Genomic DNA, 10,730 nt, shown 5'->3' on the forward strand with positions numbered 1-10,730 from the left:
TCGAAGTGTTGGATGGTTTTGTGTTTTCTGGATATTCTGAGCTTCCCTGCTTATCACATAGGCTTTGAGCATGCCTCAAAGTGTCGTTCTGAAGTAGTTAAGCTAAATGTATTAATTATACGGTAATGTGTCGCTACAATACTCGTTAAAGGCATCACCCACGGATCTGGAGTGTACGGATTTCCGGTGGAATATTCGTAAACGGGACCGTAGATTATTGAGAGAAGGGTGATTCCGTCCATTTCTTCTTAATTGCCGTAGAAAACGGCCCGGAAGATACGGCTTCGAGCGTTCCGGCGCACTATTTCCCACAAAGAGTTCGATTGGAGCGCACCAGCCTTGTGTGCGCGTGCATCTTCCGGGCCGTTTTTTACGGCAATTAGGAAGAAATGGACGGAATCACCCCCCTTCTCTATAATCTACTATGCCGTATACGAGTACTGAACTTGAAATCCGCACCACTTCAGATTCGTGTTATGCTGCCTTTAAAATTCACCAGGGGCCTGAGAGGCCCATATTTCTCTTCAGTTCCTCACCTCATTTTAGGGGGTCATACTGTCTTTCTTCTTTAACTGTTAGTAACATTCTGGCGGTTTCTTCCGTCTCTTTGAATGTAGGTATCATTATTGATCACCCAGTTGTCTTATGAATTGAGTTTAATATTCAAGGCATAATTTTTATCAGCAATCAAGACATAAAATAGTGCTGACAACATAATTTATACAATTTTCCCGTTGATTATTCTTAGACCATTATTTACTTATTACTACTTTTACTTACTACTACTTATTTAACTATCATCGACATGTTCGGAAAGCCTTCTTTATCTTAGAAACTAAGGAGGACCTCTACAACAATGTCTGCTTTTCCCTACACTGTTACCTTCAAGAAGAAGTGTGCAAACATCCTAGAAAAGTTCACAATTTCTATTTTCTCTTTTCATATCCATATCCTACCTATCTATATGCCAAAGCTGCAGTCCAGTTTGAAGGAAGGATTCGGTGCCAGGCGATTTTTGTGATACCGCACCTAAAGACGAACAGTGATTGTTGACAGTATATTATTCTCATCCTTGCAGTTGGGATACAATCACCGTTTGGGTTTTGATATTTTCCTAAAGTTCGATAGCTGTCTATAAGTTGAACTAGGAGAATGATATAAGATACAATTAAAATACTGTAATATATAGAGAATTTTTGCAGAAATGTTGGAAATAATTGAAGTATTATAAAATATAGTCGGATCAAAATGGCCCTGAGCCCTGGTGCAGTGGCGTAAGCAGTTGCGCTTGAAGTGGCGTGGTAGAGGTAGCGGATACGGTCGAGTAGGGACCCCCTGTAGCTGTGCAGTCCGAGTAGAGGTGGCGATACCTAGTCCCACCTCGCCGGCAGCTGCTTGCTCTACGGCATCACTTTGAGCGCAGTCGCTTACGCAACTTTACAGATTTTCATTTCGTTGACTCAGTGATATGTTCACGTAAAAAACGTACGTATGGCTGATTGTCATAAACGGTGAGATTTAGTGCATCATTGGTCTGATTAAGATGTGTTCTGTTGAAGAGAAGTTCATGCATGCAGTCAACCACCGAATAATCAAAGCCTGGCATCATCTGGAAATTAGAATGTTACGTTGATTCACTTCAAATCAGGTCTTTATTACTTCTAAGCATTTAGTTGCCTGTACTTGTCGTTGTCAGGATCACTGCTGCCCTTCTGTTGTAATGCGCTTCGTCTACCTAACACATACAGAAAAAGCAAGCATTACCACCTTTTTTTTAGTTAAGAGGAGATTCTTTTGCAATTCCAAGAATAACTACATAGAAAAAATTATAAATTGCAGAAATACCTCTATTAAAGTACTGTCGTTAGCGGATATGACATGTTTTACACAAAACCCTTATTATTTTACTTGTTAAAAAAGAAAGTATACTATTTACACTAATTTTCCTTTTACCTTTGCACTTCATCTTTTGGTTGTTTTCCCTTTTCATGAAGAAGTTAAAGTTAGTTAGTTAGTTAAATAAATGCAAACTTAGGTTTCATTTCGAGTGTTTTTTTTTTATCCGAATCATTTCGTCAAAAGTCCCTCACCTTATTTGCCATTAATTTTGGCTGTCGAGAAAGCCACGAGAAATCCTCGATCCCAAAGACGCAAACGCCATGACGAAAGCGTCTCGATCGGCAGAGCTCTTTTTTCTCGTATTCCCAAATGTCCATTCTAAGGTCATCTTGTATTACGTACGTTTTTCTATTGGGACTTTTAGGGAAGAGTTCGAACAGACCTGGTTATGAATCCAATAACATGTCCTTTTTTAACACATTCAGCTGTGAATCTGCCAGGTACATCCAGTACCTCACTCACTTGTAGTGTTGGCATGAGAACCTCGTCAACTCCAAGTGCCTAAGTATGAATTGTGAAAAATTGGTTTAATTATGAATCTCCATACAGATATGTGTACTGAAGGAGGCAGTATTTCTACAAGGTAGTATCGTGTAGACTCACTTCTATATTGAGTTGATCGAGGAGCTTTGTGAGATCAGCAGTGGTCACCATCCATTCAACTGCGGCTCTCGACAAGGAGGCGTGTACGGCCCCTCTTGCCATTGTTAGATTTGCATCTAGTACTTTTGCTGGTATTTGCTGCTCTGGAAGCAAAATTGGAACTTGAATTCACCCTCAGATTCGTTCCAAAATTAGAGAATCATGTTGATTCAAGTGACTGCTTTGACACAAAGCGCTTAAGTACAGTTACGTTTATTCACAAATCCTTTCTTCTTGAAATAGGAACTGAAATGCAGGAAGTATTTTTCTCTTGTTTTTTTTAAAGAATAGGTAATTCTTATCTCGCATATGTATTGAGCAGTCGTGGTTTTAGTTGATAGCACGTATTAATACTAACTATGCATCACAAAACTTGTTCTTTTCATAAAAAAAAATCAGCTGAGTTTCCCAAGTTTCTAAATGTTCATCTCATTTGGTTCAGTTTTCTCAATCCGTTCAACTTGCCTTGCTATGTGCAGCTTTCGTCGGTTTTAGGTTCGTAATCGCCAAACTCAAGTTAACGAAAAAAGAGTTAAGCCAATGAAATTTTAAAAAATGCAATGAAATTTTAAAAAATTAAAAAAGAATACTTTAAACATCCGTAATGCGGGGAAGACGCAGAACGTTCTGCCAGATTTAAAGCTGTATATTGTAGAAGTAGAGAGAGTTGGGAAGAGAGAGAGAGAAAGAAAATCTTACGTTTGTGCGAACCCCTATACACTAACTCCATGGCAATTATCGCCTTCAGTAACGATATCCCCGAGAAAGTGCTTCCGGTGTGAGCGGAGAAGCAACGATTGACAGAGACTCTATCCAAGCCACGTTGTTTGTGTGGTGCGAACAAGATAGCATTACGGTAACTAGAACCGTAAAGGTGGCCGACTTGGGAGGTTTTCTGCTTGCACCCTAGTGCCTTCGAAAGTAGTATCAGGCTATGCTTTCCCGGGACCGTGCAGAGTCTCGTCCAACGGGTTAGGGTGTCCGAAATCCGGTTGGTCTCCGAGCGATGTCCCTCCTAATTGGAATTTCTGATACCAACGATAAATGTGTGGGCAGGGAGATAATACCCTCTTTGAACGTAGGGCAGATGCCTGCAGCGGGAATTTTCGGACTTTACCTTTTTAGGAGTTCATAATGGAATGGATTTGTTCCATTGAAGCTATGGCTCATTTACAGTGTCATTTACAGTGTATATAGGGGCGCCTCCACCCGCCTTAGGGTGAAGGTTTGAGAATCTTTTACTATATTTTATTGTGTTGTTGGTCTGTCTTGTGCTTCTAACAAGTTCTAGAAGGGAAAGGAAAATTCATTTTGGACTTTATTCTCAACTCAGTATGTTGTTTTGCTGCATCATATCACCTTTTTACTCTTCGGCACTTGCCTTCAATCTTTATAATTCTGTTTGCATGAGAACTTCTAGTGTTTTGAATTTTTTGCTTTGCCGAAGATTTAAGGTTAGTTCCCACCGTGTAATCTTGTTATAACCGCAATAATCAAACGCTTTCACCTCTGCCCCCGTCCATGACAATAGAAATAAATTTGCTCACCGTTACGAAAAAGTTTCAGTGAGCGTGCATCCCATTTAGCTGTATGGTTCCATCGGTAAGCCTCACAAGGTCTAACATGGACATCATTGGCGCCTTGTAGCCTGCTAAGGATCGCTACAGTCTCATAAACTGTTTTGGTCATAACGTCGTGATTCTAAATAATTTCTATTACGAAATCGAGAAATTTCGATTCGAAAAGTTTTAAAATTGTTCTTTGACGAAATTTTACCGTCCTTGTGCATAAAAGATCATGTCCTCGGAGAAAAATGCTTATTGGCTTACAAAATGAAGAATTTTCTTGTGTAAATTTTGCTATGTAGAAGAGTGCCTTGTGGAAATAAAGCCAATAAGGACGTTGTAAAAAACGAACTCTGTACAGGATCCCCTGTTGCTTGCGTTGTGACGAATCAGGTAGATTTAATAAAACTTAGTCATTATATATGAAGAACGACCTGCATAAGTAGCAAGTAGCCCCATCCCTGTTTTTTGGCAAGCAATTTAAGGCATTCATAGTATGCGTGGTTCATGAATCGTCCGTTTCCTCTAACATCAAAACGTGCTGAAAATATACAAATTTCGATATAACTGATATTTACATACGCACGTGTTATGTAATGGAATCTTCTTCGTTATCATGCGTGCATAACTCAAACTGTAATAATAAGTAGCTATTAGTACAAATAACGGGAGATTAGTCTAGTATCCAAGTGTGCTCAGGCTTATGTTTACGGGCAAATAAAAAAATTGACATTGTTTTTTCGCATCTGAGTTCCATTCCTTTTAAGATTGAAAATAGGTCTGCATTCGATTGTTTAAAGTATCCTACAAAAACTTTTATAGAATTTTTTATTTCCTAAAATTTATTTTGGAATATTGGATCAAGTATTTTTCTTGGAATTCTTGATTATTTACAGATTATTCATTATTTAAAGACCGCCGTGCTGTCTTAATAAAACTAAAATCTAGCATGCATACTTTTTTGTAGGCTTCGGCACCAGTAGATTCGGACAAGGCACAACGCAAAAAAATTTTGTTGGGCAAATTAGAACTATTTTCAAAGTGTTATGTATCGTTTGAAAGAGAATTCCTTACTCTACAAGATTAAATCCTATCGTTTTATTTTTACTGAGTTTTTTTTTCTTCAAACGATTAGATTAAGTGATCGTCGTTGACGAGCCGTGTCCGCTAGCGATCGTTCCAATCAATGATGCATGTAGCACCCGAAATCGAGCCTTCGTCATCTTCCAAATCAAAATTTGCTGTGCGCGTCTAACTCGATTGTGAGCTTGATTCACCAGTTGCCGTTCTTTTTTATCGTCTGTTGTATTGTGCGTTTCGTATTGATATGAGGGGGAAACAAATCCCCTATTTATTTTTGCCGCTGGCAAAATGCCGATCTATTCCCCAATAACATGCTCCTCATAATCTACGACCCCACATAGCCATAACCCGCGTGAAACACGCACCACCAAAGATTCGCGGGGTGATGCCTTTGAGCATTGATCAACATTTCCCCCATTACGTAGATCTCCCTTAATAACCCACCTGAAACCTACATCACCCCACGAATCTAGGGTGGTGCGAGTTTCAGGTGGGTAATGTTTATACGGGGCAGTAGGGGTTATGGAGATTGGGGTGATTCCGTGCATTTCTTTCTAATTGTCGCAAAAAAACGACCCGGAAGATACGGCACATGCACAAAGCTGGCGCGCTCCAATCGAACCTCTTGTACAAAATGCTGCGCTAAAACGAATGAAGCCGTATCTTCCGGGTTTTTTACGGCAATTAGGAAAAAATGGACGGAATCACCCCCCTCTCCGTAGTCTCCCATATACGAATACTCCACCTGAAATCTGCACCACCTCAGATTCGTGGGGTGATGCCTTTAAAGGCGATTTTGACGTGGTGCGGAACCTACAGCGAAAGTGTGGAGTTCGGGTAGTAGATTGCGGGACCCAGGGTGGTTCTGCTCATCTTTCCTTAATCCTCGTGAAAAAAGCAGACGTTGTTTTCCACTACGATTTGGGTCGCAACGCGCCACCCTTGTGCCGCATCCAAGTGCGAGCGGTCGATGATCATTGAGGTCTCCTCATCAGCCTATTCAGGTAAAATCGATGAACAGCCTTCTGATTGGACCGAAATATGTACATAGAAGTGCGTTCTAACGTACCTCGCAGGACCTAAAGCATTTCCCACGCCGTTTCTTACTAGAATTAGGGAAAGAGCAGAACCACGCCGGACTCCGCGATCTTCCCACCTCTAGACATTCCTGGGGATTGTCTCATCACGTCAGTTTCGTGGTATGCTGCCTTCAATAGGAATTTTGGCTGTTAGTATGCTGATCACGGAGATTGTAATCATTTCATCCAAAGATATCAATTTTATCGATATATAGACTCTTTTATTTTTGGAGACTTGATGAAATCTCATCTACACGGTTTGTCAACTAGTCTAATTATGGATAACATAACTTCTTTGGGAAGAATATTTGGTGTATGGTGAATAGTGCTGCAAAATCGTACTACAATACAATTATTCAAAATGATCCTACACACTTTTGTTAGCACGAAATTCGTTACCAGTGCACTGTTTATCGGTTTATGCGAATATTGGGAAGAATCTGATGGTCATTATTATCTTATAATTGTTTTACTTTGATGCTACAAACAAATAAACTAACCTTTTGTAACTAAAACATTTGGGAAACACTCTCCAAGCATTTCTATGCGATCGTTAAATGCTTTGCTCGCTTTCGAATCAACCGAATAACAGAAGAAGTTTTGAAGATGATAGCTGGACCTAAGCTCGTCTTCAATAAATTCGTAGCTCTAAATCAAATATTTCATCGAACAGATCAGATATTTTTTGAGACGTGAATTCTTTTAAATATTAAACCTCGTGAACAATCCGTGCATAAGCGATTCCGAATTGCAGGTGCCGAAGTTTTCTTTGCGGAAGAATTCGGCTACGAAGCGCTTCACAGCTCATGTCTATATCGCGCACTTCCAGTTTTACGCGGTTTTTCGCAATTTTCGTCACATATTCCTTCAAGTTTCTTTAAAATTTTTGTGGACATATTCACTATATTATCTTATAAAACTGGATTACCAACTAACTAGGTAAAGGATGCAAAAAAAAAGGTTGTGAAAAGCTGAATCAGGGTCTTGCGGATTTCATGGAGTTTGCGGGTTCCCGAAAGAAGATGTTATTGCACACTACACCTTGAACCAAATATCGGCCTTCGAATTCTATTCGAAAAGAACCAACTGTACCACTTCAGGTAGTTTGACTCTTGGGAGTATGTTCAAGTGTTTGAATGCAATTGAGACACAAGCGCGAACATAATACTTAAAGGCATCACCCCAGTAATCTAACATGATATGGATTTCTGACGGCCAAAGACTATACGGGATCGTAGATTGCAGAAACGGGTGGGACTGCGCTCATTTCTTCCTGATCCCCGTAAAAAACGGCCCGGAAGATGCAGCTTCAAGCGTTCGGAGGCGTTATTTTCTACAACGAGCGGAGCGCGCCAGTCCTTTGCACGCGCTGCATCTTCCGGACCGTTTTCTACGGTAATTAAGAAGAAATGGACGGAATCACAATCTTTCCCACAATCTACGACTCTGTATAGGCATAACCCATCTGAAACCCGCGCCAACCCAGATTCATGAGGTGATGCCTTTGAGAACATTTTCGATCAATTTGACAATTTGTATATTCAGTTAGGTTTTTTTGGGAAATGTTGGGTGTTAATGTTTGATGTTAACGTTTACCGTACTGATTGATTTTATTGATTGATTGAACCCATTTGTCTATTTCATCTACTAAATTAAGGGACAAGCTACAATACTAGACAAGGACTTTGTAAAAACGTCAGTATCTGCGGATTTTTCGAATTCCTTAAACTATCTGAAATGAAAAAAAAAACTAAGTAGTTTTTATTTAGCTTGACACATATGCAATTAAGATCTAAAACGACGAGAACGGTTATCTAGAGAAGCATAAAAACAAATAATATATGGGAGCTTGCTAGAAGTATTCACACCGAAAAGAGTTTGAAGAAACCTATGTAACTTACTGTTCATCCTGATACATTATGCGCTTACAATCTCTTATTATCGTTTTGATGGACATGAAACTCCCTTTTGCCTGATATCCATCTTTTGTCTTTTAGGAAAAGAGCTGCGGCTTTTGCTCCTGAACAATAATAGAAGAAATTATTACGTACCTGATCATCAAACAAAACTCTGTCACATTCTATATGTGCGGTCTCAGGTCTTCGTTTGAACTTTAGCATTCCATCTTTGGATTTGGACCGCTGAATTCAGTTTTGAATGTGTTTACCGCCTTTGAGCTATCCACCACATAAAATATTCGATTAAATGATGTTTCAACCCTGATAACACGGTGAGGAAACTACTAAAAAGGGCTTTTCCAGTGAAACTCTCAGACAAGTCCTTAACTACTTCCAGCGTCGGTTGGCAAGTAAATACTGTAGCTACGTAGTGAAAGTTCCGTTACTTTTCGTGAAAGAGCCTCGCAACATAAATATCGGGCATGGAGCGTAAGGAATTTAGGCTTAAAGGGATCACCCCTCAAATGGATCACACGAATGTGGGGTGGTACGGGTTTCAGTCGGATAAGTCCTATACGGGGTCGTAGATTGTGGGGAAGAGGGTGATTCCGTTCATCTCTCCCTGTGTCAGAGTAAAGTGTAGGGACGACCTCGTAACGCTATTTCTTACGACTTTCTCTCTTTCTTACGACGGCTTCTGTTGCAATCCGCAACCACTGCGCCCCACTCCCCACCCCTCCCCCCCTGCGATTCTTGGAAAACCCGTTCGGAAGAATCGAAGGACAGGCAGGACGCAATGGTAGCGCATTGCAACAGAAGCCGTCGTAAGAAACAGCGTCTGGGGTCGTCCGTGCTTTTAAAGGCATCACCCTACCACCCCAGGTTTGCAGGGTGATGCCTTAAAAAGCAAGTAGGTATCTTGTCATTTATAATTACGAGATCTGGTGAACCTAATGGAAGAAAAATGTAATAGGCTTCGTCGCAAATGTAAGCTAAACGAACTTCCAAAGTGTTTCCGAAGCATTCTTGCCTTCGTAGCTCTTTCTGCTCTTCGAAGTTCTTCGTCTTTTACATGTAACACTTCGGATTCGATATTTCTTCTATTGCTTTTTTAGTTCGTGAGCATACCGCAGCATGCTATGCGGATATATGTAGGGCGATCCATATACGCCCTTTGCAGAAACGTTTTCCACTCTCGAGTGTTTGGCGAATTTGAACAAACATGAGTGCTCATTGAACAATTTTCACATGTGATTATTGTGTTTATCTTCTGAACAAAATGGAAGCACTTCTCATTTATTCACAGTTGCCGTATTGATTGACACTGCGTTATAATCTGGACTCAATCCGCAATACAGTCCCATGACGACGTAGCACATTTTCGGTGAATGCGTGTTCGAAATTCCCTTTACAGTATGCAGAAAACTCTTTCCTTCTTTATTTTTATGTTTTCACTATTTCTTCCGTATAATGATGTATGAATAGGCTTACGCGGCCTTTTCAAACTCCTACCCCATTTTTGCTTCTAGGGTGTTTCTGAGGTTTGTAAGGACTCAAATTCCGTCCCATTTTTGTTTATTTAGCATGATCAGCGATTGTTATAATCGAAATCGTAGTAAAATCCCCAAATTCTTCTTAGAAGAAGACTAACTATGCACAATTATGCAAAAAGAGGGTCAAAAATCAAACTTCTGCGACTAAAGTATTTGAAGAGATGGTTGAATCAAGCTTTCGAACCAGCGAAAAAGTATCTTTGCCGTATTTACACTACCAAAAATGAAAACCATGCTAAAAAAGAAGGAAACAAAACTACAGGGAACCAGCAGTTAAATCCCTTCAAATTAAAATCTATAAAGTCATTCTAGGAGCAAGATAAATGATAGAACACTAATAGAGAGACTTCTCTAGGACTATGCAATTCTATTCATGCACTACTACGCAGAAGAAAGATGAAAAACCACAAAAAACAAGAAGGAGCTCCAGAAGTTTCCCGTGTTCTGCAGGTAGAGAGAGGTCAATGGAAGCCTTCACCGGATACATGCGCCCTCACGTTGCAATACGTTTTGCGCCGATTGTAGATTAACGATCAACATCTTCTACTGATAGTTATGATCAGATTCATCTGGTTTCTGAATTTGAAGCTCTTAGCTGTAATCCTTGGGAACTGGGTTCCCAGCTGTGCCCATAGCTGAAACTAACCAAACACAGCTCCGATGAACAATTCAGACGAGTTACTGCAAGCTTTCTTCGAACAGAAGAAATCAAATACAGTGCTGCTCTGTCTTTCTAGATTCTAGGATATATCGAGATTTGTGGGATTTATCAAAATTGTTAGTGACCGAATGAAAAAATGGTTCTAGGTAGTCCAAATGGACGAACCATCGTTGGAAACTCTAAGGTAGACGTTGATGTTGAAATGTTATTACTGTTTTTTTTTTCACCGTTTCTCCTTCATGTGCGATCTGTTGCTTTGAATTGGCTATTAATTTGAACAAGTATAGCAAGTCCTCAACCGGTTTCTAATATAATTGTAAGCATCCCAAACGGGTTGGTAAATGCTCTAC

General features: G+C 40.0%; 1 protein-coding gene across 2 annotated transcripts; it reads right to left on the reverse strand.

Moving 5' to 3' along the window:
* Positions 1-960: 960 nt before the first annotated feature.
* Positions 961-7,076, reverse strand: RB195_016435 (uncharacterized protein; the record flags this gene model as incomplete). 2 transcript variants are annotated; one of them, XM_013443197.2, is made up of 9 exons in its annotated part: positions 961-1,029; positions 1,490-1,609; positions 2,091-2,217; positions 2,282-2,400; positions 2,503-2,645; positions 4,089-4,242; positions 4,541-4,647; positions 6,769-6,916; positions 6,984-7,076. In XM_013443197.2, the coding sequence occupies 9 exons, from the start codon at positions 7,074-7,076 to the stop codon at positions 961-963; spliced, it is 1,080 nt and encodes a 359-aa protein (XP_013298651.2). The 2 variants fall into 2 exon arrangements, with proteins under 2 accessions (XP_013298651.2, XP_064038854.1); XM_064182973.1 differs by lacking the exons at positions 4,541-4,647; positions 6,769-6,916; positions 6,984-7,076 and having other exon boundaries at positions 4,089-4,230.
* Between the last annotated feature and the right edge of the window lie 3,654 nt (positions 7,077-10,730).

The sequence above is a fragment of the Necator americanus genome, chromosome II (genome assembly GCF_031761385.1).
Source record: "Necator americanus strain Aroian chromosome II, whole genome shotgun sequence".
In the NCBI taxonomy this organism is placed as follows: Eukaryota; Metazoa; Nematoda; class Chromadorea; order Rhabditida; family Ancylostomatidae; genus Necator; species Necator americanus.